The sequence below is a fragment of the Phycodurus eques genome, chromosome 13, assembly GCF_024500275.1.
Source record: "Phycodurus eques isolate BA_2022a chromosome 13, UOR_Pequ_1.1, whole genome shotgun sequence".
Taxonomy (NCBI): domain Eukaryota; kingdom Metazoa; phylum Chordata; class Actinopteri; order Syngnathiformes; family Syngnathidae; genus Phycodurus; species Phycodurus eques.
Genome location: NC_084537.1, coordinates 13,438,708 through 13,465,906, shown reverse-complemented (window position 1 = coordinate 13,465,906; position 27,199 = coordinate 13,438,708). Strand labels below are relative to the sequence as shown.

General features: G+C 40.9%; 2 protein-coding genes and 1 long non-coding RNA gene across 3 annotated transcripts in view; 1 reads left to right on the top strand and 2 right to left on the bottom strand.

The window, feature by feature from the left end:
- The window catches only part of LOC133412108 (uncharacterized), a 60,632-nt gene extending 33,829 nt beyond the window's left edge, over nucleotides 1-26,803 (top strand). The window contains exon 3 of the long non-coding RNA XR_009769733.1: nucleotides 26,673-26,803. This is a non-coding gene — a long non-coding RNA (uncharacterized LOC133412108). The remainder of the gene's footprint in view (nucleotides 1-26,672) is intronic.
- Nucleotides 236-3,240, bottom strand: fem1a (fem-1 homolog a). The gene has a single exon (XM_061694037.1). The coding sequence runs from the start codon at nucleotides 3,061-3,063 to the stop codon at nucleotides 1,210-1,212; it is 1,854 nt and encodes a 617-aa protein (XP_061550021.1). The 5' UTR covers nucleotides 3,064-3,240; the 3' UTR covers nucleotides 236-1,209.
- On the bottom strand, nucleotides 4,900-9,420 carry LOC133411974 (C2 calcium-dependent domain-containing protein 4C-like). Its single transcript, XM_061694883.1, has 3 exons — nucleotides 9,386-9,420; nucleotides 6,995-7,757; nucleotides 4,900-5,514 (listed from the first exon to the last, which is right to left on the bottom strand). The coding sequence occupies exons 2-3, from the start codon at nucleotides 7,727-7,729 to the stop codon at nucleotides 4,963-4,965; spliced, it is 1,287 nt and encodes a 428-aa protein (XP_061550867.1). The 5' UTR covers nucleotides 7,730-7,757; nucleotides 9,386-9,420; the 3' UTR covers nucleotides 4,900-4,962.
- Nucleotides 26,804-27,199: the final 396 nt, after the last annotated feature.

Here is a 27,199-nt window from a genome sequence, read left to right as displayed (position 1 = left end):
TCGTGAATAAAGCTATGATGTATTGAAAATTACTTTCAAATGTTTGAATTAGCATAATTTTATGACCGTTTGGATAAGGCTGTGCGACCAGCGTAATAATTTTAAGTAATCTAAAAGAGCATAACAAGCGTTCTATGCAAATGTATAAGCAACCGCAGCAGGGGAAAATAATTACTTAAAAAGCATTTAAACCCAATTTGCAGATTAATAAACACACCACACACTGCTCCAGCTGACATACTGAATTTTATTCAGGCGATCTCTGACACACACATTATGTTCATACCATCGGGAAAGAGGAAGGCAGCAACAATTCGTAGCCTGAATGCATGTCCATTTGAAGCATCTGAGTCAGCATTCAATGTGGTGTTGTTGCTTACAGCCTGGACACAAAGCAAACATTCGAGATAACACAAGAGAGCCTATTAAAAATAAGACTGAGATGCAAGAGTGGCCACAAAGCCATTGTTTCAATTTGTGAGAATTGCGACTGAGGTTGAAGTGGATTTTAGGCAACTGGTCATAACCAAGTATCAAATAGGACTGTTGATTATATCACAAATGCTGCATGCAGGGTGGATTAAAAGGGATGGTCTGGATGTTAAGGCATTCCTAGGACACATTCTCCATTTTTAACCTCTGAGAAGCAAATTAGAATCCAGAGTCCAATCAGTTCACAGTGATTCTTCGCTTCAAATACTGCCAGACCACAATGTGCTTGTTGTAGTTTTATATATATTTGTCTCTCAAAATGACCTGAGGAATCCCAAGTCTCCAAGTAAATTATTAGGTTGTCATAATTCCAATGATATGTTTGTGGCTTTACTCCCAGAGAAGACAACGACCCCCACAGTTTGCATTTGGCACAGTGAGCTTAAAATCTTTCCAAACAGAAATAGCATGTAATCAAACAGTAACCAACCAGAACCAATAAATACAAGCAAGTGTGGCTGGTTGAGTTTGTTGAATCATCCATTCTGAACATCGGACAAACAACTATCGTAATCCATGGTGTTCAAATGTCATACTTCTCATTTGACCAGATGCTGCCATTCAATAAATCCACCCATTTAAATACGTATTGTAGCTTTTTGTCAGATGTTAATTTTAAAAGCTAGACTGTGGTGGGACAAAGGAGGAGTAAAGCAAGCAAGGGTCAAAAGAAGACGAGAGAAGTTTGATGCAAAGTAGTGACGTCGGTAATGGAGGTCAGTGCAGCTCAATGAAGGCTTCCATCTCCTCCGAGATGAGTCCCCTGTAAGGAAGTCTGTGCTTTTCAACAGCGCGAGCCGCCAGGCACTGAAGGGTGATGTAGTTAAGCGGGTAGAGAGCCGGGTGGCTGATATTGTGCTCATCTAACAGCTCGTATGCCGCCTTCCTCTGCGCGTTGGTGGCGTCGAAGTGCGCCCCGGCTTTCATGAGAAGCGCCATGATCTCCGGACAGCTGTTGCAGGCGGCGATGTGCAGCGGCGTGTTGTTCTCGCAGTCCCGCGCGTCCACGTCAGCGCCGCACTCCAGCAGCAGTGCCGCCACCGCCTGGGAGGGGAAGCGGCCGACGGGGTAGCGTCCCACCGATGTTGTCTCCTTGTCCACGGCCATGTGGAGCGGCGTGAATCCGCAACGGCCGCGAGGGTTCAGCTTCAGCAGGCGGTAGACCGTGTGCTTCTTCTGGTGCTCCTGCTGCGCGTTGCACTCCAGCTTCTCCAGCAGGAAGATGAGATGGAGAATAATGGCGAGTGCCTTGGTGAATTGAGGAGCCTCTGGTGGATTGTCTTTCTGCGCCACGGCTCGCTCCACCTCCCGCACGCTTTTACCCAACACGGTCATCAGATCGTGGAAGGTGATGCGTGTGGACAGGGTGCCCTTTGCGCGGTCTTGGAGGACAAAGGAGAAGAGCTCAGCAAAGGATAAGAAACTAGAGGCCGTCATGGGGCTGAGTGGGTCCAGGTTGCTCTGCTGCATATCTAAAGCGTACTTCCACAAGCTGATGCATCTTTCAAAATTGCCCGAGTCTGCGTAGACGGCCCCCCGGTAACGGATGTAATAGGAGGTGTCAGGGTGGGATGGTCCCAGGATGCGCTCGCGAACCAAAAGGGCCTGCATCCTCATCTCGTCGGGGTCTGTGATCAGAGCTTCCAGTTCTTCAGCACTGTTAACCTCCTGTGCACAGCCATATGCAGGTATGGGGGGCCCGGGTGGAGGCTTAGTCAGGCACCCTGCTTGTTCCCCCGGCTGCCTCAGCTCCATGGCCCGTCTCCAGTATTTCATCGCTCCCAACAGATCCCTCTTCTTGTCCACAAAAGTGGCGCCGAGGAGTTCGAGCGCATCTATACGTTCCTCCCTGGAAGTGCGGGGCTGGTGGGCAAGGTACTCCACAATGTTGGTGTGTCCCGTCACACTCGCAGCTAGCAGTGGGGTCATTCCATAACCATCCCTTTCCATGCGAGCGCTACACTTGAGCAACATCTTCATGATGTCCAAGCTGCCGGATTCAGCGCAGTCGTGGAGGGCTGTGTTTCCTTTGACACTTTTCCGGTTGACGTCTGCCCCTCGGTCCAGTAAAAACTTGGCTATCTCCTTGTGGCCCTTGTAGCAGGAGATCATGAGGCAGGTGTGGCCGTGTCTATTGGCCACCTCCATGTCGGCTCTGTGCTCCACCAGGTAGCGTACAATTTCCAGGTGGCCATCGAAGCAGGCAGCTCGCAGCGGAGTGGAGTTAGTTAGTGTTGCATTGTTCACCGAGGCACCGTGTTTTAAAAGAGTCTTGACCACCGGGAGGTGACCGGCTGCCGACGCCGCCCACAGCGGCGGAGCTCCTTCGATAGTCTCGCCGTCGAAGTTTACCGAGCCCCCGAGTTCGACGTTTGCTTTACAGTGTTCGAGGAGGTAGTCTACGACCTCTAAATGTCCGTACCGCGATGCTATCAAGAGAGGGGTGCCTCCCTGTGTTTTCTCTTCGGCTAAAGCTTCAAGCTCTTCGGGAGTTTTGTTGCTCAGCAACTTCTGGATAAGTTTCAGCTTACCATCTCTCGCCGCGTTGAACACCGCCGCCGTGATATCCATTGTTAAAGGCTCCGTGTTGCCTTATTGGACATCAACCCCATAACCACTCGTTTAGCACCATAAAGGTGAGCGCGGCTTTAAAAAGCGCGAACATTGAATTTTAGTTCGGGCTCTGCTTCGAGCTCTCATCTTTCTTCCATTTTGAGGGTGCTGTCAAGATGGCGTGTGTGTTGCCTGACAGTTCTGTGTTTACGGTGACTGTGGGGCATTATGGGTAATATAGTTTGATGATGGCGTACAGCCGTGTTTATTCAAGCCTATAAACTACATCACCCACAATGCAGTTGAGTGAGTGACCTACCAGCTGATGGGTTCGTTTGGTACTGATTTTCGGACAAACAAGGCGCACTGCATGCGGTCTTCAGACGAGACCAATGACGTCAGTGCCGCGTTAACGCTTTACAAACCCAACGCTCACTTCGATGTGGCACACTGACGTTCTTTGTAACGTTTGGAATGTTTCCTGAAAACATATGCATTAAGTTGGATCCCATCCATATAATAAACACATGTAATAAATATACATTTTTCAACAATCATTCTAAAATTTGCCAGCTTATGTCATATGATGATATCGTCCGATTTATTTGGTTCTTTTAGCAAGTTTGACAAAGTTTTCTAAAAAATAATGTATCCATGTTTTTAATCGTTGTCACAACTGAAGTACCGAATTACTAAAAATGGAAATTTCTAATGACATTGATAATATAATCTGCAAGATCATGTTCAATTGGCTATGTGTCAATTTCAGAAACCTTTAACATTTGCATTTGCTTTTCTATTTTCAACATCACAAAGTCTACGTCATGCGGAAAGCTAAGAATTCTGTCACTAACGTGTTATTATACACGTTGGCCAATAGAGAGCGCAACAATACAATTTTTTTTCATGGTAGGTTTGTTATGTATTTCCCCCCTCTTACATTACTGCAGTGATTCTCAAACTTTTTTCAGCAAGTACCACCACCCCCTCGAATAAATAAATAAATACACAAATAAATATTTAGCTCTCCAAGTACCACCATCATGACCAACATTACAAAACACTGGAGATGCCTCATGAGGCAGCAGTGTCCGTAAAAAGAGACAAAGATTTTATTCTTTAATGTATTTAATATTATTGTAAGCCACTGTAACATTACTGTATGTACAGTTTGAACATTAACACTGCGCTTAAATATATGAAAAGGGAGTTTGAATTCCCAGAGACAATATTGTGTGCACACGAGCGAGATTATGCCTCTCAAATGTCTTCAAGTCTGGTCTCGATACACAGAGCCCTGCTGTAGATTTGTGTGCAAATAAACAACAACACAAATTAAGGACATACAGTAAATGAATCCAAGACAGACCACTTAAACAAAACAAAAAACAACAGTAAATCTGAAAAACACTCATTTTTGGAACATTTATTGATAATGATTTTTTTGGTGATATTTATGATTTAACATCAAGTCACAGCAGCCTGAGGGGCATTACATTCAGTAGCAAATACATTACCAACTACGAAGTAAACCATAAACAAAAGGCCATTGTTCATTTTGGGTAGCATAGGTTGGTCACACATAACAGTCACAGGAATACAGATCCCATGTAGACTACACCATTACGAATCATTAAAAACCATGATACATTGTGTAACTCATGAATACACAAACAAGGTTCCACTTTTTAAATTGTAAACACAGAGAAAATTGGGGATACTGATCATTGTTAACATAACTGTACTGTAACTTGCTAGTTTCCGTTTGGCTTTTTGAGAGCAAGATACAACTCCCCCAGGATTCCTTTGACCTGTCCAGTATTTAGCAGATCTGTGAAGTGGAATGAAGTCAGGAAAGGAAGGGCTTTGAAGATGAAGGGCTGCTTGTTTTTCCACCAAAGTCGTGACAGGGATTCCCTACAGGCCTGCGAGCAGCTCACTAAGCAGCACTTCTCGCTCTCCAAGAAGCATGTCTCTCTTCAGACTGGTTCCCTTGTTCACTACCTTTATCTTCATGGCGAGACCTTTGACTTGCGCCTGAGGCAACGAGTCAAAAAAAAAGTCCTCGTTGAAAACAGGATTCCGGCTGTTCTTTATAATAGTGCTTCTTTGTTTCTGCTTCTTGCCGGGTTTTAGATAGAGCGCCACACAGCAGTTGATGCTTTTAATGTCTGTCTGCTTGCCATAAATGGACTCCGCCGCCAGAACGCGAACCCTCAGCCGTGCCGCCTCTGGGTCGTAGTGCGTGCTAAGTCTGAGTGTCCCGCCCTTGTGTAGATTGACGGTGTGCTCACGCGGCAGGGGGTCAGACGTCATACCCCTCAAGCCGCCGCTCTTGCATTTGCGGACAGCGGGAGAGCTAGGACAACGCGTACGGCGGCGTTGCATGTTGGGGCTGTTGTCGGCAGAGCTGCAATCATCTGTGGAAAGAGAGCTGTGGCGGGCCAGGGAGCGCTTGGCACGAGATACCTACAGACGGACAAGAAACACAAGTGTAAACTGTTAATGCCCACAGTGAAACCTGACTGTAAATATGACTAGGAACACAGAAAATATGAGCCCTTAGAAGAATTGTTTAAAGCTAAACATGGATGCTTTTTACGCCACTAGCATGCATTTTGTTCCAGGCCAATGTCACATCTAACCACTGGAAATATTCAGTTCCCTTCCCACCGTGGATGAATAATGAATTGCAGAAAAAAGTTGCACGGACTGAAAACTATGTAGTACTGAATTGTGAAAATATGGTGTTAAAGTGTTCTTCACCATTTATTTTTTTTCTAACTTTTTGGGCGTGGCTAAAACGACTCCCAGTGGTTCGCTACGGCGTTCAGCATGAGTCATCCCTCTCCCACTATATAAAAAAATTGAGCACCTTCGTTCACATCAGTGGTTATTTGTCGCTATTGCGAGTTATTTAGTTTTGACTACCAGGGCCATTTTTTGCCACGACAGCGTGTAGGTTGATAGTTCGCTATGCCTACACCCCAAAAATGTATCCAAACTGGATGGCAAAATTTACAGAACAGCTCAATGTTGTTATTTAAATTCCCAAGCAAGGAGGTGACTGACGCGAGGATCCCTCGAATCCAGAGGCTCGTGAGCTCGATCCCCAAGCTTGCTTGTGGCTTGTGGCTCTCGGGCGGTGTGGAAGGCCTAGCGAGGAACAGGTGGGATATATTCCAGCCACCAGAGGCGTTAAGTTAGTATATTTTTGCAGCTCAAACCTAGTGCTGTGTAGGCATAGGAAATTTGCTGGACATTTTTCAGTGGGCTGTGGTTTCACACAATCAGCGGGCACGCCCACAGTGTTTGTGATAGCAGACAATAGCTTCATTTTTATTCTGTTGAAGCCTCATTTTACAGAATATACTTGGCATTTTAAAAAAAAATCATTGTCAACATTGTCTCTTCTCTGTAGTGTGTCAAATTTAGAAAACATAGTTATGTAAATTTACAGAGACCGCCGGTGTCATTGATTCAGCATCACCTATCTTGTAGCCTGAAGAACAACAACAACACGACGTCAGTTATGGAAAGTTGACCTACATATGAAGACCAGATGTGTCACAACTCTTGTTCATGACTCCAGCATTATTCTCGGCAATACAACACTGGCATCGAGGCAGGAGTTCAGAACTTTCAGAAAAATATTTTCCCATTCCCTAATCCAAGGGAACCATTGAGCCACAAACTGACCATTAAATTTCCTCTTAATTAATCAAGTAAATGCAGTCAAACACCCACTTTTTGTACCCTTGATGCTTTTAATAGTTCAGGAGCTTACCTGCACCTTGTTGGCTATGGAAAAGGTGGTCACTTAATCATGGAACAAATGAAACTTAAGTCAAGGTACCACTGTATTGTACTTCTACCACCTACTGTAAGCCAAATTCTGACTGCATACGAACTGCCTTCATTTCCAAAAGGCAAAAAGTCAACCCCTTGCCTTGGCTTGCGTCTCCTGTGTGATGGACCTCAGGAGAGAAGCCGAGCGGGACAGCAGGGGAGAGTTAAACGGGGACGACTCCGCTGACGAGCAGGTGTCAGTCTCTCCACCGCTGAAGTAGCGGTAGGGGTTGGTGTCGGCCGGGGCCAGATGAGTCCCCCCTTGGGAGCGCCTCTGGGAGTTTGGGGAGGTTAGAGGGCTGCTGGGGCCACTGTGGAACAAGCTTTCCTTGCGCCGGGTATGGGGAGACTCCATTAGGGTGGAAAAGCCATAGGAGGTCTGGGCTTTGGGGACATAAGGCAGAGACATTGCGCTCTGCGATTGAGGGTCTGCATTCGTGTTGGTGTCCGAAGTCCCGGTGGCCGGGTCGTCTGCACTTTCTATCTGGATGATGTGACGGTTCGCCGACTTTTGCAGGCTGCGTGTGTCCCCTCCGAAACGGGAAAAAAGCCGAGGGCTGCGGGGGTTTTTGCTGCTGCGAGCTCTGGGGCTCTGGACGCAGATGACGTGATCGGAAGAGGAAGGTCGCAAGGCAGAGCAGTGCTGAGGCTTGGGGCTTCCCGACTCCTCCGGTGGGCAGCAGATGAGTTTGGGGGGGATGAAGAAATCTGGAATCTTTTCGGGAGTGAGCACATTAGCGTATACAGAAACAGGAATGGCCTCAGTGGTCTGCGGGGGCTGAGATTGTGTCCCACTGCTCTCTATTTTGCTGCGTAGCTTCTCCAGTAGCCACATGTCCGCTCAGGCGTCTACTCCACCAGTTCTGCATTAACAATTAAAAACAGTCAACAGAACTTGATTCATACAGTAGCTATCTACACGGTGATTGAAACTTAACTCCCTGTTTTAAAATACTTTTTTCCCCTCCATTTTTGTTTGTCTTTAATGCAGTGTTTACCGACCAATTTTGAGCCAAGGACGTAGGACAAATCTCCCAAAAACTATGAGCACTGAAATAGTGATGATCTCGTCTCAATTTAAGGCTGCCGCACACCGAGCGGTGCGACTGAACTGTAGCGCAGTGTGTGGGCTTTGGCAACTGTTTTCACGAGTGGCCGATCAGTCTGCCACCAGCACAACGTTGCAATGTTGCTTGTACGTACCTTGATGAATACGTTCAAACTAATGGGAGCCAGCGAGACTTTTAAAATATCCCCACCCTCAGTTTTATTCTCGACCACGTCCACTCTCTTTAGCAACCCGCTCGCTCCTTAACTATTAATCCACCGGTATCTTTGCATGGTTGAATAAATGTTATGTAGCATCAATCGACTACATGCTCACTATTCAGCACATCTACTGTACATACATACATACAGTGCATACACACATACTGTATATGCAGACAGACAGAGAGACAGCCATGACCCATCTATATCTCCTGGAGAAGTAGGAATTCAGCCATTAATGGAGGAGCCCCATCCTGAATAAAAATCATATCTTTGACATTCTCACAGCTAGCCAGATTTCTTTTTGCATCATGATAAGGTGCATTATGGTATTAATGGTATCGCAAAGAATGGACCCGCTATGCTGTCCAAAGTTATCCCACACACTTACATAGATAGATAGATAGATAGATAGATAGATAGATAGATAGATAGATAGATAGATAGATAGATAGATAGATAGATATTTAAAAAAATGCATACTGTTAATGTCCATGTAAAGGTGCAGCTGTGTCAAAATTAGTCATTATGTTTATTTCATGATTCCAATCCTTTGGTCTTTTGCCGTGGCTGAACTTTTAAATAACGTTGATCAGGTTTGATGGTTTAGTCACAGACTTTCCCAAAAAGCGTTATGCTTTTCTTTCAGAAATGTGGGATATAATTGTGTGAAAATGTACAAAACTGTTAAATTTATCAACCCTGGACAGGAGCTCAGCACCCCTAAACCTCTGATCTACATCGGCCCTGTTAAAAACATTAAATTGAATTTTAATACAGTACATTAAAAACGCACATTAACATTAAAAATGAGAAAACATTGAAATAGTTAATGTACGTATAGGTATTAATAGGGAGTTACTGTTCAATCACCCTGTATATGTTTACGTTTGTTGCCCTATAATCAGAACAAATTTAAATAAACCAAACCAAAACAAACAAATAGGCATTTTACTACAAACTGGAAAACACGCTAATAATGCTTACAACAACAATAACAATAAAAAGCGATTTAATATTCATAGAGATGAACACTTGTTGCAAACAAAGATAAATCATTAACATTGCACCGCCCAAACATCTGATAAAAGAACTTTTTACTTCTTTTTTTTTTTTTTTCAACGTGCGTGAGCGACATTCATAGCATCCGAATGAATTCCCAAAGCATTTTAAACAAATTCGAGCAAGTTCCTTGAAATATTACGTTTTGAGCCAAACGTACCTACCTGCCTGTTCACTGCCGAACTCTTGGCTTCTTCCGAACAGTTTCGAAGTGATATGTGCGCGAGCTGATCCGAAGTTGCGTGTGATGAAAGAGTCTGCTGCTGCTGCTGCAAAGTGTGATCCAGCAGAGGGGGGCAGCAAGATGAGGCGCTGTCGATTTTATAAGATCAGCTGCGCTCTGTCAGGAGCCAATGAGGACAGTGTGAAAGCTTCCCAACATATATGGACCATTAAACAATTCACTATGAAATCTAATTTCAAATCACCTGCAAATGACGGCATAGTTTTAAACAGAACTTCGCTGATAGTCAATTGGCTCTCCTAAAAGCTGTACGTTTTGTGAGGTAGTCACTCCCTGTAATGTAATGCATAGTGCAAACACACAGAGTCCTTAATTGGACTTCCCGGTGGTGTGCTGATGATGAGGTACAGAGACAATATATTGCTTTCATCCACCGCAAATATTTATGAAGCACTGATTATGGAGAAGAAGAAAAAAAGCCACTATAGCAACACGGGCTTGTTCAAGCTTTGCATGAAAAACATTGCAACAATTGTTTTAATCCAGTGAGCCCTCGATTATTGCAGGAGATATGTTGCAGACCCATCTGCAGTAAGTTAAAATCTGTGATATAGAGAGACCATAAATTTTTTTCTCAAATAGTTTTAACCCTGCACATGCTTTTAACATTCAAACTCATTAAACCACACAAACTAAAACAGACTTTCTGAACACACTGTTAACATATTCAAAAGAAAAGAAAAAAAAACGCACAGAAAGTGTAATGTTAAAACAAATACTGTACACATACTGTAAATATCAAGCGTCTGTGTAAATGTAAGTGCCTTTAAGAGGCGGCCCTTGTGGGATGACGTCAGGGAGTCAGCGCATCGGTGTCTGGGTGTGAGCTGTGGCTCGCAGCAGCTTCGGCAACTCTCATTTTTATGCGATGATCCGGTCCAATCGGGTTCGACCGCATGCAGCAGGCCTAAGACTTTTTCATGTGTCCTGCTATGAGACATCCATAAAAAAATTTTGTTGATCAATGAATCGGGAATTGGGGGCTAATTTTTTTCTAACTTTCTAGTAGGTGCTAACCGAGAGTTTTGGGGTTTTGTGTTCGAGACACCTTAAATAAATAAATTTTTACTAGGCTACATGTACTTCCAAAATTGTATCGTCCATTGAGGTTTTCGGGCATGTTGAAGTCTCTTAAAAGTTGATTTAATCGTCTGAATAATAATAAACAGTGAGTTCAACAAGCAAGTGTTTACATATACTCTAAATTACCCCAAAGTAAACAATGTTCTCCAGTGCATTCTCCCGTTGTTCGTGATACGGTAAATGTGCCATAATAGTTGCTCGGCAAACAGTCAGATTTCGAGAGAAAAGTCAGGTCAAATAAAACTATTAAAAATTTTTTGAATAACATTGAGTCTATATGCATACTCGAATTTGTCATCAAAACCGATGACGAGACAGATGTGTTCTTCAATACAAGACCTCTTGCAGTGGATGCAGGGACTGTGGATTCCAAATCTGTGGCTTCCAAACCATGGGAACTAATATGGAATGATATTGTACCTGTGTTTCTATGTTGATTAGTTAGTTGAAGCCCAAACAATCGTGTCCAACGCACTAAGCCTTTTGCCAGGTGTTAAACATGGAGGTGGATGAGCAGCAATCTCGTAGGTGTCAATTGGACCAGTCGGTTTTCTGTTGAGTGAAGAATAAAAACACACCGCAGAATGAGGTTACGTCGCATATTGTTTTGCAAAAACATTTTAACTAATTTAATTTCAATTAGATTAGAGCAAGTACATAAAAAAAATTATCGACACTAGCACAAAAACAAGAGGGTAAAGGCATCCCTTTACTAGTTTCTTATTCTGAAAACATTTTATCGCAAGAAAGACAACAATGTATATTAATTGCACCTTAAAATATCAGCTTTGTTGGCCCTAACATGACATGTTAAAAGGGTTTACTGTGCAGTACTGTAATTTACATTTATACGCTGCACTTTCACTTTTCATATTTCAGACCTGACACACCCTAACTGTAAATGTTATAATTTAAATGCATTTTTTTTAACCTTGAAGACAAACACAAACACAAACAAGAAACTGAAAAATCTTTGTGCATATTGAAGAAGTAAAGGTACATTTATGTAAATGAGATCACGCACTAATTTTTCTCCCATCTGAAAATAGAGCAAAGTCTATTAAGGTTTAGTGAAGCCTCATTAGATACCGGGGTGAATCAAGCTCACCATCCATTTAGATATCTGCATAGTCACTTATTTTTCAAATTACGTCTGAATTGGAACGTGTCAAGACACTTAAGCTTGGATACATTGATGTGAATTTAAAAATGTTTGGCATTTCAAAATATATACATAGATATACATTTATCAAAACACTAACGGTATTGTAGCAGTATTTCACATGATCCACCCAAAATTTCCTTTAAACGTTTTTATTTCAATGCATTAACTTGGGTAATCTGGATGAGCATGTACAGTAGGATCAGGAAAATGATCTAACATTCAAAAGCAATAAAGTGACGAGCGTGTACACGCGTAGGGACCTTTGGAGGGCGCTCAAAGTTAAAAGGGGCGCACATGGAATAAGAGTTTGAAACACCTTACAGAAACATACATTGTTGTTTGACATTTGACGTATGTGATTTGTATGTTCCTGTTCTGTCTGCTGCTGGCTTATCACCCGCCACAGGAGATGTTTGTCGAGCCCCAGACATGACTCAAAAATAAATAAATTGTGACCACAATGTAGATATAACGTGCAGACAAAATCCTCATTTGTGTTGACACAATTCACACTGGTGTGACTCCAATGTGTGTTTGAATTGGTTCAAAGTTGCCATGATGTTGATAAATGAGGCATCGGACTGGAAGCCATCCGATTCTTCCCACACACTCCTCAACCCAAGGTACTGAATAAATCATTGCATTTATTGCTCCATTTAAGCCTCTCCTCCAGTAAACCACAACAAGTACATCCAATATGAGCAAATGGCACAACATATGTAAAAAATGTCAACTCGTTCTCAATAAAATCTTAGTCATTGGAATATCTTTTACTTCTTTATTCTTTTATGTTCATTTCTTGGGAACACCAAAATGTTCTCACATAAAAGCATGCACGTAGTATTTTTTATTTATTTTTTGTCTCTCCTTAAACATAGCAGTAGTTGGATTTCAATACACCTGGATTTTGTCTGGGTACGTGATGGAGGAATACACAGTTCATGCAACAGTTAAGGCCTAAGAAAACAATCAGTGACATCAAAACAATATTCCTCGCCTTCATTCTTTTGTGCTTGGCAGAGCTAACCATCCATCCATCCATTTTCTGAGCCGCTTCTCCTCACTAGGGTCGCGGGCGTGCTGGAGCCTATCCCAGCTATTATCGGGCAGGAGGCGGGGTACACCCTGAACTGGTTGCCAGCCAATTGCAGGGCACATACAAACAAACAACCATTCGCACTCACATTCACACCTACGGGCAATTTAGAGTCTTCAATAAACCTACCATGCATGTTTTTGGGATGTGGGAGGAAACCGGAGTGCCCGGAGAAAACCCACGCAGGCACGGGGAGAACATGCAAACTCCACACAGGCGGGGCCGGGGATTGAACCCCGCTCCTCAGAACTGTGAGGCTGACGCTCCAACCAGTCGCCCACCGTGCCGCCTTGGCAGAGCTAAATATACTTAATTTAACACTGAATGAGTATCCTAAACAATGCCCTCACTAGCATCAATGTCTAATGTAAGCACGCAGGCTCTGCCATTGAGTCCTTTTCGACACTGACATCTTAACTGTACATTATATTTAGAGGAGAACATTTTAATATACAGTGGTGCCTTGAGATACAAGTGAGTTTTGAGATACAAACTGTTGTCCGGATGATATTGTGCTTTGACTTGCAAGCAAATATTTGATATACAGTACAAGTGCTGTATGGTGGCAGAGAACTCAACTTTCTTCACAACAAGCAGGAGTTTGGCACCTAGTCAACATCCATCCATCCATTTTCTGAGCCGCTTATCCGAGTGCTGGAGCCTATCCCAGCTATCTTCGGGCAGAAGGCGGGGTACACCCTGAACTGGTTGCCAGCCAATCGCAGACCGAGTGAACAATTCTTAGAAAAAGAGGCTTCAAGCTGTTTCATGCCACTCCCAGTTGAAGTGCACTGTCATAAAATCAAGATAATGCTGTGTATTCAAAACAACTAAATAACTTCGCCTTAAAAATTATCCCTCTAGCTTAATGCTAACATACGTATTTATAAACGTGATGGCAAAGCTCCGTCAGCAACCAGCCAACGTGTAACTGGTGATGTGATTGCAAATATACTGTACAAAGATATACAATATGACTAGATCCAATTCCAAAAGACGTGCCTCCCGTGCCTACATGGTGGCCATGTTGAATGTGAGGCCTTGATGTGGCGGCCTTCGGGATGATGGTTATATCTATTGTCAATTGTGCATAGAGCACTACGCAGAGAGGGAGCGGTATGGCTGTGGTGTTAACTCTTAGGAATACAAAACGAAAGTCTCTGGAGTCTGGAACATGCTATTTTTGGTGGAGTAACAGTTCAAGTTGTTTGCTTATAGCAATGAATTTGGAATTAGGAAGCACACTAATTCCTCGCAGCTCATGAAAGCGACTCGCCTATGATGAGTACTGTACTGTATATCAAATATGTGACCATGACCAAGCACGTGGTAAGTTTGGATACAATTTGAAACTTTCAAACATTTTGAAGCTTTTTTTTACATTTATTTACAATAACTTCATACTGCACTGGGTGTTTTAGGTCATGAAAAAAACCCTACAAAACAATAGATTTGTACTGTACAGTAGTATGGCTGCACATGGCCTCAAAAAAAGGAAAGTTCTTCAATGTAACGGACAATCAGCTGTAATGGACAGAAGGAGCAGCACAATGTCAACTGAATTGAAGAAAAAAATGTGGCAAAAATTGCTTACTTTTTTACATTGTATTTAATTATGTCATTACTGCATGTTTTTATAAAGTAGCCTACAATGTTATAGAGTGCTTTATCGCTTATTAAAAACATGTTTGTTGGGTTTTTTGGGAAGCTGCAATAGATTAATGGCATTTCCATTCATTTAAATGGGGAAAGATGTTTTGAGGTTTTAAGTCACAAGCATGGAACGAATTAAACGCTTATCTCAAGGCACCACTGTATAAGTAATATCAACTTTCGGAATTGATTGTGATTGCCTGTTAGCAGACCTGCAGTCCACTGTCAAACAACATGATTTATTTTTTACTCTCATCTTCATGTTGAATAACTCAGTGTACAATAAACAGAAATGTTTGAGTCCACCTACATGTTTGTGCAGTGGTAGCAGCCTTCATTAGTGAGTATTCGCTGTCTGTTCCTAAACTGTTATTACAGACTCTACAGGCAAAAACTGTTCCCACATCACAGGGAGAAAGCAGCTCCATCTGTTTTGTACTGTAACCTTTTTTTTTCTCTCCCATGTGTCTTCAAGAAATATCATGGGAGCAATTAAGCAATTGTTTCAGTAATAATGTATTGCTTTGACAAAATTGCGCTGTATGGATTAAATACAGGGAATATTTCCATTGCACAATTTCTCTCATGTCAGGCATATTACAAGAGCAAGAGATGCTTAGACGAGTCACGTCAAACTTCTATTTTAAGTCTGTTTGAAATTTCAAACAGATGTTTATCTCACATTCGTGCACAGGTGTGGTGTGTCACCAGTTCAACATTCAGCTGGTTGAGGATGAAGGTTTCTTTTTTAATCCTACAAGAAGTTTCTGGGCTTCTTTGACTGAAATATATTTTGCCCTAGGTATCAACTTGTCTTTCTTGTCTCAAGAAAGAAGGTCACCGTAGTGAATTTTTTAACCATACTAGCTTTCACAGCTGAATACAGGCAAACTTTATTCTCTACAAATTTAACCAGTGAAGTCAGATGGTTTGTGTCACACCTTCACTTGAACAAGACTGAGGGGACAGAAACAGAATAGTTGAGTCATGCACATAGAAGCAGGGGGATCATTCTGATTTTGAAAGAGCTCCTTTGCTCTAATTTGGAGAATGTTTGAAATGAAAAATCTCCTGGTGGATATTGGCTTTAAATTCATCCTGCATAGAGGATAGCAATTATTATGCACTATGTGACTCAAACTTCCTGTTTTAGATGTTTGTGCTTAGGAGATGTAATATGTTCTTTTACATGGATAGAAAAGTTGATATTTCCTGTGATAAAAAATACACCACAAAGACATTTTTCTTATAAAAGAGATGTACAACTAGAATGTAACATTTTCAACAAATGTGTCATAGCATTGCAAAAATCTTAGCTAAGAAAACAAAAACAAAGTAAAGGTGCTAGTACAGTAATCGAACATATAGTGATGGATGTTTAAATTAGGCTGCATCACAGTCTTACCACATACAAATCAATTCACACATCCCACACACTCCTTTGTTCACGTCGCAGAAAGCTGAAGTGCTCGCTCTGCGAGGTGACTTCACCAATTTGTAAAGTGGTCACCTATTTAAGCTTGAAATAAATATCTTTTTTTCCAGTTTAGCTGGTTTAGGTTTTGAGTCACATATCATTGATAGATTTCAATATGTATTCATTGTGCTGGCTGCATGCACCTCTATTCAAAAGAGAGATTTACGTGACGCCGCACGAGTTTTTATCTGCCGAAATATTATATATATAATATATATACATTCACTCAGCTTATGATACAATCATTTATTATTGTATAAAAATATTAAGGAGATACTGTATAATAATTAGGGGTGGGAATCAAAAACCATTTCTTTCTGTGAACTGGTTTCTCGTAATTCGATTCCTAGGAATCATTTGTTTGCTTGCTTGATGAGTCTGCTTACCGAGTCCTCTCGCGTCACAAATGAGTGATGACGTCACACGCAAGAAGTGTAAGTTTATGAACTTTACCAAAATGGCGTGAAAGTAGAAGCACTCTAAAGTTTGGCCAAATTTCAGTTGAAAAGATTATTCCGAGGCTACTTGCAAAGAACTAGAGCTTTGACCAAGGCTTGGCCACTGGTGAGGCCGCTCAAAGCGCCTCAGAAGCTATTTTGCAAAACCAGGTCAAATGATATTTTTTTTATAGAACAATTCTTTTTTTTTTTTTTTATGTCTAAATTAGTTTTGGGTTAAGTTGAATGCAAAAGGAGCACTGTAAATACACCCTAATGTTAGTAGCTAAGCTGTTTTATATTGTTAAATGTATCCATCCATTTTCCGTACCATTTATCCTCACTAGGGATTACTTATTTTTCTTCCTCAGGATACCTTACAGATCATGAGTGCATACTGGTAATTATAATAGATACTTTTAAAAGGCGTGTCACCGTCACCGTCTACATGCATTGTATGTATTTATATTATTGACAATATTTGCATTATAGTTCAATGCAGCAGTGTTGCAATATGGCCAAAACATATTCAACAACATTTAGCGAGTCGCATCTTTGCCTCGGATACATATTTGTGAGATGTTGCTTAAGAAAACACTGTGATTCAAGCACGTACAGGCTGGCATCATACACATTCGCCAGCTGCACTCAAATCCTCTTTAAGGCTTTTTAACTCCATCACACCATCTGGTTAGAGGCCACCGGCAACCAAGGTAAACAGACGTCGAGCACACACTGCTAAAGAGAGAGTGATTTCTGCGTTGGCCTTCAGACTTGTGGTGATACACTAATTTGAGGATTAGCACATATGCGGACCAAAAGAGCAGACGATTGGTGAGTACATAGAACATGGAAAACAGAACATTGGACAGATGGAGATGGGGTGAAGACAGTACAAGATGGAGTATGAAGAAATGAAGCATGGACCAGCACCATCTGTAAGATAGTTAGGAGAAACACAGTAGCTTATTGATGAGGTAGGAACAAGAACTCCAAAAGGACGAAGTGCTTTGATTTCCTGTATTCTTTGAACCCACTGCTGTCAACGCAGATGTTCTCCAAAGTGGAGCATCCATGTTTAAATCACTGACATCCTCTCCCTGAAACAGTTCATTTCTCGAATTAAAAAAAGGGACAGAATTGATCAAATTAGGAAAGTTTCTTGGATTTTTGCACAAAAGAGCACAAACAACACTTCAAAAAGAACAAAATAGCTTTATTTCTCCCAATACATGCCATTTTTTTGTTTTCTCCATTGACATTTTACCCATAAACTTCAGGCATATTCAAGTGCTGCGTCTTTATGAAGGTGTACAATTAAGTTTGGCCTTGAATGGAGTCTGAATTCTGCCTTGTGCCATTCGTGGCACTCTCAGAGACATAGTGGTCATAGACAAAACTGCCTCTTCGTCCAAGAATGATCAAGAAATTATTTTACCAAGTCTTTAATGACAAGTAGTGTATCAATTCATGCAGGCAGAAGTAACAGTGTACAGCTAATCCTTGGATTTATGTATCGTCTTGGATTTACAACCACTTCAGGCAACTTGTTCCTCACATCAGCCTAATAAAGTTTTATGGACCTTATTATTATGTCAACTTAATAGGTAGAATTAGCTCAATAATCATTCAACATTTTACTATGAAAACTCAGAGTACACTATTGTAACATAGTCCAGTGAACACTGGAAATGGCATTGAATGGATGTACTGTAATAGAAGATATATGGCACTATATCTTCTTTTTGCCTTCTCTTATTAGATTGCTACAATACGTTTCCAACATGCATGGCTCAGTTTTTACGCCAGATGCCCAAAGCAGCTTGCAAATCCCGTTTGTAAGACAATCAGCAGAGAGCATGCAGAAGCCGAGCTGTCCAAATGTAGGCACTTTAGGAAGACCATTGTGTGTTTAAATTGCTGGAACTAATGTGTAATGTCATAATTTTTCCACTTGCTGCTCAGGGAGTAGTACATTGGGATCTGCACTGCAGTGATGAAAATATCTGATCTGAAGACCCCTTGTTGTATTTTACGTCACTTGTCATATAAGAATAGTGAGTGCAAAATAATTTCTGTCTTGAGTCAAAACATTTGCATTTTGCAGTTAGGAAAAAAACTACAACAGAGGGCCAGACATCATGGTTAATAGAGAAGAGGAAACATTAGTACGAAGAAAGAAAGATTATGCCAACATGTCCACGGTCATGTGAGCTTGGACAGAAACAAAAAATATGGTGAAGTCATAGTCACACAACCCTAGATTGCAACAACAATAAAAAAAAGTCTTGAAAGTTGTGGTTGGTAACGCTCTGAGAAGTGATCTAGTGTGGTGTAGTGAGGGCACCATATTTCTTGCTCGCAATGTGGAAGTGACCCCAAACAGTACTGAGTTGTCATGTCAACATCACAAGCAACATAAACATAAAAATATCTGCAAAGAAAGAAAAAAACATTATGGCCAAAAAGTAAAATTTTTAGGCCATCTAAAAAAAGTAGAGGCACTTAAAATAGTGGAAGGTATGTCCTGAAATGATTTATGCTTAGTGTAACTGAAAGTGTAGTGGTTCATTGCCACTCCAGGGTGGAGCTCTCCCCTACTCTTAACATGTGTATAAAAAAGAGGTGGATTGATTTCATTCCTTTTCTGTAAGACATTTTACTTCCCATGATGAACTCCCTCAGTTGTTTGTCTGCTTTGTATCGCCACCCTTTTTACCCGTGTGCTATTTTCTGTGCATTTTCTGTGACAGCTTTGATATTTTTTGACAGTTAAATCTGTCGGAGTGATGAGTCTTGACACAAAATGCTGGCTGTTAGCACAGTGTGACAGAAAAGAAAGAAGGTATGCCGCTCTGTGGATGTGTTGACAGCACACTAGCCAGACTATTGTCATCATTATCAACATCACCAACACAAATTGGGTCACAGTTCAGAATTAACCAATTACATTCACACTCACGTTAAATGGGGGTCAGGACATACCTTTCACTATTTAAAGTGCCTCTACTTTTTTTAGATGGCCTAAAAATTTTACTTTTTGGCCATAATTCCCAAAGTTATGTTTGACACAAACAACACTGCTCATCACCAAAACAACACCATACTTACAGTGAAGCATGTTGGTGGCAGCATCATGCTTTGGGGCTCTTTTTCTTCAGCTGGAACTGGGTCCTTAGGTGGAAGTTTGGAACAGTTGAAAAAAAAAACAGTCAGTGTCAGCACAAAACCTTCATCCTTCTGGAAGAAAGCAAAAAAATAAAAATAAAATCTCAGGAAAAGTCTACTATAACAGCCAAAATTTATTTGGGGTTAATCAGATCATCCCATATCACTTATAAGAGGGTGTGCACACTTGTGCAACCACATTATTTCCATTTATTTTACTTCACCTCTGGAAAAGATGGGAAAAGGTCTATGGAGTTGTAGAGGCAATGGCTCACATTAATGGTAGAAAAGGTTTTAAAATGATTTATCTTGGTCTCATTTTTTACAATCACAAATACCTGGCATTTGGACAGGCGGTGTGTAGACTTTTTATATGCACCGTTTAATGCTGGGAAAAAAGACTACTATTGCAAAACAGCAACACCTCTCTCATGACCAAGTGACGTCTATAGAGCTTGCACTTTGTACTTTGTACTGTTGCGAGTGCGCTGGAGCCTACACCAGCTGACTTAAACAGGAATGGTCGATTCCTGTACTCTTTATTAAGGCATGCAGGAGGTTGTCTCTCTACAGTGCAGTTCACAGTGCTGTAGAATTATGGAAATACATCTTTTTTTAATAGAAGAGACCAATCAAGAAAGAAAAGGGATCAATTACGACTACATTCAGGTCCCTCGAAACACCTGAGCTAAGCAAAGGACCCCCAAAGAATTCTGTGCCCTAAACAATTACACCAAACATACTTTAAATGTGAAGCCATAACATCAGCATGGATTGCTTATTAGTTTGCAATGGTGTAGAACTGGACTACTTCATAGTGTGAGATGTGTTTCTAATATTTTCTGTGCCCTTGTAGCTGATTAAGGGAACCAAACTATTTTAAAAAACGGTCTCCACAACAATATGCATTAATTCAATACAACTTAATTCTGCTCTGATACCTCCGTCAATCAGAACTCTTTTTTTTTTCATAAAGGCAGAATTTTCATACAGCTCTAATTGTATTGGATCTCATTAATTAGACTGTGCCAGATTACCAACTGTTGTGCCTGAGACAGTACAGAGAGCATTTTATTAATAGTTTGTATTCAAACCATTTCACAGATGCTGTGAATTAAATCCAGCAAATCTGTGCTGTCGATACACCAGCCACCCTCGTCCAAATTAACTATTACACGTGAGTTTGTCTTCATCCCAAAAAATGTGTTTATATTGGTCTGGTTATATGCATGATTATGCCATTAAACATTATACAACTAAGGCTGATTGTCACAGTACAAACTCTTTGCTTGTTAGCGCTCTACAAGTCTATCATTTTTCAACACTTCTTTCAAATTCTCACAGGATACTCATTATGACACAAGATGTGCCGCTATACCACGGCTCAAAGTTAAAATCAATACCTTGTTAGTGAGAGGTCAGATTCTTCAAACTGTTTGAGGTCATCATTCTATGTCAAAGCAATGAGCCCTTTGATTTGTTGTAACATACGCAGGATGGCGAAGGCAGCTTTGGTGGATGTTCCTTTTGGGTCATCACAATTCCTGTATGCCAGAGCAAAAAACAAACATTTTCCATACATTCAACCCAAAATGTGCAACTGTTGTTGGTGTCAAATCTCATATGAGTATATTTCTAATTTGTATCTAAGGGCCGAAATGCATGGATGTGGTGGGTGAATGGGGGGGATCGCTTCTTGCCAACAGCATCTCAAAACATCCACAGTCTTGCCTTTATCGCCCGTTTCCTCTTCTTTGTGGCCATCTGCTTCTTCCTTGACAATCGCGCCATGTTTTTGTGGTTCTATGAAAAAAATCGAAATAATTCTGTACAGTATAGTGTATGTGGAGCCTCAAAACCCCCAAAAACGGTTGCAGTTTTTCATTTGCTACCCCTCGGTAGATGTGCGGTGCTCAATCGCTGGATGTACGCCGACTAGTGGTGTAACGATTCATTCATTATATCGATGTATCAATTTATCTTCCTACGATCCAACCGCATTTATCTGTGCTTGACAAGTTAGCCTTCCTTCCTTAATTTGTTTTAAAAGGTAATCATACGATTGTATCGATAGTGGGAAATAATGCACTGGATTTAAGCATGGCAGGATTTATATGGGTGTGCATTTGTTGTCTCTCCAAGAAAATCGCTTGTAATTCCTCTTACTTCACTTAATTTGTCAGTTAGCACACGACAGTTAGCACTGTCAGGGCTACTTTCTTCTTTGTCTCTTTTCTTGTTTCCTTTTCTACGACCCAAATCTAGTCACTCCTTTCCATAGTGCCCCTAGTGGTGGAACGAGACACCATATTATGTGTGTCTGTTGTTTTAGTGTCTGGTGGATGGCAGATGAGGAGGAGGCGAGCGAGACTGCTTCAGGCGCAAGTTTGTGCTACAAAAAAAATGTTTGTTCATTTATTTAGCTCACCATGTATTGTTAACACAATTCCTAAAAGATTTTCCTCATGAAAACCTCACTTTTCATTTTAGCCATTAGCATTAACTGTTTAAAACAAGGATTCTCAAACTGGGTCCAGCTCGGGGCTCCTTACAGTGCAGACATTTTTCCAAGGACACCCTCATAATTGTAATACGAATTAAACATCTTTTCTAGGAAAAAAATGGCCCAAAAAGTAAAATTAGAGCTGAAATAATATAAATAACAATAAGTTGCTGTTTTCCCTTGTTTTATTGCAAAGCAATACAATTAGTCAACTATTTATTATGTAGACTCATAGTCCATTAGAAAACACATACGGTACGGTATACAATAAGACACATAAAAGGAAAGTACATCACAAAAATCTTGAGATTTAATGCCCATAATTAGTTTTTACCCAATTCCCTTGCATGAAAACAGCATCCAAGAAATTTCACGTGCACTGTCCAGTATACAGTTATTTGTTTCACAGTACCACTGGATAAATATTTGGCTAAAATATTACTGAACCGATTTCCAGCCACTGAATCGTTTCGGATCGTATCTTTCTAAATGAACCAATATCATCCTTGAATCGACACTGCAACCACAAATCGTGATATGAGTCGAATCGTTGCTAGAACGAATCGTTCCACCCCTAACACCGACTGCAGTGTTTTTTTCGTAATGTCTACTTCAGTTGTGTCTGGCCTTGTTATCTGATGTGTGGCAGGTCTTAGTGTTATGAACACTGGTGGTACCTATACATCCATCGATCCATTTTATATAGCTCTTGTCCTCATTAGGGTCATGGGGTTAGAGCCTACCCCAGTTGACATTAGGCAAGAGGCAGGGTAGATCCTGGGCTGGCCACCAGCCAATCGCAGGGCACATACAATAGAGAAACAACCATTCACAAGCACATTCACACTCAAGAACAATTTAGTCTTCAATAAACATGCTTGCTTTGGGAATGTGGGAAGTACCTTAAGAAAAAACGCATTTCATCTACTTGTCAACTTATTGTCATGTGGAACAGCATACGTTTGCCAAATAATACATTCAGTAAATAAAATATATTAAGCATTAGTTTCTACAATTACGCTTAAAGTACACACTAAAAGTGAGACGTGTGACACCTTCTACCACTCATATTTCCACACATACTTCTTACTGCCTTGTGACGCCCACATTCAAATTGTTTATTACTGCACATGATTCACCAACAATCAGTGACTTTATTTGCAGTATTAAGAAATAATCCCGGCTGGTCAGTGTGGCCCTGCTATCTTGTTAAAGTTATATCATACAAAAGTTCAGTGTCCTTGCTGTTAGCTTTGCCTGTTGTTTTTGTCTGTTGGCCCACCCTTGGAGGCACACAATAGCAACATAGTGGTGAAGGTGTTTGAAATGGAGGAGGGCCTTAGGCGGTGAGACAATAACAGAACATGTTTAACACCACAGAGCCTGTGTTTATTTTTATTGTTAACACGCCTACAAGCTGCACTTGGATACTAATCAGCAAACTTGAACCAGTCCACCATTGTTACCATTTGTGTGTTGTTATGTTTGCTGCTTGTTCTACATCAATTTGTACTGGAGGAACAAGAACAATGACAGCACCCAGACATCCGACAAGGCTTAAATACTGGTAACATGCAAAAACAGTCAGTGGATTGGCTACAATCTATATTTTAGTTAATGGGATGTAATACGCAGCACAATGGGCGACTGGTTAGAGCGTCTGCCTCACAGTTCTGAGGACTGGGGTTCAAATCCCAGCCCCGCCTGTGTGGAGTTTGCATGTTCTCCCCATGCCTGCGTGGGTTTTCTCCGGGTACGTGCATTTCCTCCCATATCCCAAAAACATGCATGGTAGGTTAATTGAAGACTCTAAATTGCCCGTAGGTGTGAATGTGAGTGTGAATGGTTGTTTGTTTATGCGTGCCCTGCGATTGGTTGGCAACCAGTTCAGGGTGTACCCCGCTTCCCGCCCGAAGATAGCTGGGATAGGCTCCAGCACGCCCGCGACCCTTGTGAGGATAAGAGGCTCAGAAAATGGATGGATGGATGGATGGGATGTAATAAAGTCCTAGCCCAAAAGTATGTAAGTATGGATTACACCTTGATGAGAATGTAGGCTCTCATGGGATTTTTTTATGATAATTTTAAATTGCTGCCAAATGAGCATCATTATCAGATCTGGTTGAACGTGGGTTTACAGTAGTGCTGACCATCTTTGAAAACTGTCAGCATTAGTGTAATTTAGAGAACATTTATTGTGTAGATCTCAAAAATAAAACTTAAAACTTAACACTATGTGCAAATGAACACAAATAACATTGTGGATATAAATATTTGATATACTACTATGTTATATACTATTAATATACTGTATTTTTTACATTACAGTCCCCTCCTCCTGTCTGAAGTGTGCGGTAACGTACTGATTCATTTATGGTATTCATACGTGTGTGCTGTGCTTAAATATTTTCTCTAGACACTTAATTTACCTGCTGATTTGCTGTTGGTTACTCGCTGCTGTAATGCAGTTCCAGCTAGACTTCTTTTCAAAGTGTAATGTTCCACCGACCTAAGCACTTATTCTTCTGGTGTTTTGGTACTCTACATTTCACGTTAGCTTAGCATCTAGTATTCCTCCTGTAGTTATGGGGCAGTTAGGAAAACAGGGATGATGTGTGACTCTTTGTTGTGGATGTCCCTTTTTTTAACAAGCTCGGAGCTGGTTAGAAAACAATGCTTCCAGCTCTGCGGTCGGGCATGCTTGAAGCCATTTGCTCACAGGCAGATACGATGACATCATAAACAAACGACTGGTTGGTAGAGTCCAAATCTACACCGTAGGCCAAATTTACCTAAAAATCTATTGTACATACTAGGGATGCAACCAACGATTATTCTAATAATCGGTTAATTTGTTGTTGTTTGTTTCGATTAATCGATTAATCGGATTTAAAAAATGTCCATCCCTTGATTCAAAAACAGGGAATTATTTCAAACTGACAGTGCAGGAAATGTACTTTCATAAAGTGATTATGATTCAGATACTGGTTTGGTCCATAATGTGTCAGAAAATAGGCAAAAATGGTGATCATTGTTTTCCAAAGTAAAAGCAGATGTTTGCAAATGTCTTATTTTAATGAAACACAATGATAACCAGCCTGCTTTCATGGAGGACTACAGAAATCTGACAATATTTACTGTTGAGAGGCTGAAATTCCAAGGATTTGGATAATCTCAAATTCATCAAGGTCTCTAAACGATTAATCGAGTATCAAAATAGTTGTCGCTTGATTTGATAATCGATTGGTTGTCTATTAATTGATTAATTGTTGCTCCTCTAGTATATACTGTATGTGCCCCCCCCTACAAGAGACCTGTGATAAATAAATAAGGTAATATTGTTAAATATTTGTTAAAACACACTTGCCTGGTGATACAACAAATTCAACAGAAAAGGAGATTTCAACTCGTGTAGTTAATTGACCATTTCATTATTTGTGGGAAAAAAAATACATTCTTATGTTTTTTGGGTTTTTTTCAGTGTGTAAAAACAAAAAGTTGCGCACCAAAAACAAACCAATGCAGATGAAGAAATCCTTTTACGATGTATTTTTTTTATGCTTATGTATCCTTATCCAGAATGGTTTATTCAGTTAACTAATATGCATACTTTGAGTTTAACTAAAAAAGAGCAACTGTTTTAGGTTGGTTAATGCTGTAAGGAAGGGTTGACACCCCTTTTTCCTCTGCTGCTAATGCGACAAGTAATATCATGACTATTTACTCAAATGAAACTTAGAAGGCAAGAGAGAAACTGCAGCCACTGTATGTTCTTCAGCCAACATCTCCACCTGCTAGAGTTCTCCATCTGTCCAGTCTCTCATACAACGCCAGCACAAGGCAGCTGTTGAAAGGAAGTAGCAAATTAAAATAATTTTTATTCTACTTTTAATAACAACTTTCCAAACTCTGAGAGGGGTAGATTGTACATATATTTCATTGTGTTCACTTTGATGAACCCCCTGCCAAACAATTAATCCTTCATCCATCCATTATCTACACCGCTCATCCTCACAAGGGTCTCAGGAGGACTGGAGCCTATCCCAGCTATCTTCGGGCAGAAGGCGGGGTACACCCTGAACTGGTTGCCAGCCAATCGCAGGGCTATGTTATTTATAGCATTGGAAATGTGTGCCTCCTCGCTTTGTTATGATTCATAGCCACAGGAGTGTGTAGTCCTTCTTTCAGTTTGACATGAGCTACTTACAATTAAGTCTTGAAAATGTTTTTATCGTTACTTCTCAATTGCATCAATAAAGGACAAGTTTATTTAAAAAAGTAACAGCTTGGAACCTGTGTCATGTGATACAGTATAATGTGAGCACATTAGGAGCACAACAGCAAAACACCAAATCCCCATACCACGAAAAATAAATGACAAACACTTACTTCACCTTGCTCTTTGAAAAATTAGCATTTGGATATTTACGCACTGATATGTCTCACAGGTTATTCTGTTGTTGTTTTTTTTTACACATGGTTTGTTTTTACAATACAGCATATTGTGGTTACCTCACACATTTTATACACAGATTCATCATAAGTACATAGGTGTTATACTAATTTTAGATACAGTTTAAACAAAAGTCACATACATTTCCTTTTTTGTTTTTGATTTCAGGTATCATTTGGACAGATGTGAGGCCGTGAGCAGCTTTGACCCTTATCTCACTGGATCTGATGGCGACTCAAGTTTCCGCTGATTGCAGAGAGATCTCTGTGACATCCCTTGGGGTCTCCTGGAGACTAGCCACATCGCCAGGGAGTCGCAGTGAAATCGAACATGTTCCATTAAATTGAAGACCTTTTGGCGACTCCTCTAAATGCTCACGATAGAGAAAAACCTTCACGTAGCTTAATGTCACTAAATAGTGAGCAATCGAAACCAACATTGAAATGGATATGTCTACCTATGGCCACTTCAACCTCTGACAATATCGGAACAATCGCCCCAATATTTTGGATTTTATGGCTGGGAAACATCAAGATTAATGTGTCACGGGTGTGTGTTCTGGTTGTTGTCTTCCCCCTGTCTCGTACACACCTGCACCTGAGAGCATCTTCACCACTTGTGCCTCGTTCACCCGAATTACCCCATGCATTTACCCTCTTGTCTCATTCTTTCTAGTCGCCAGTTCATTGTACCTT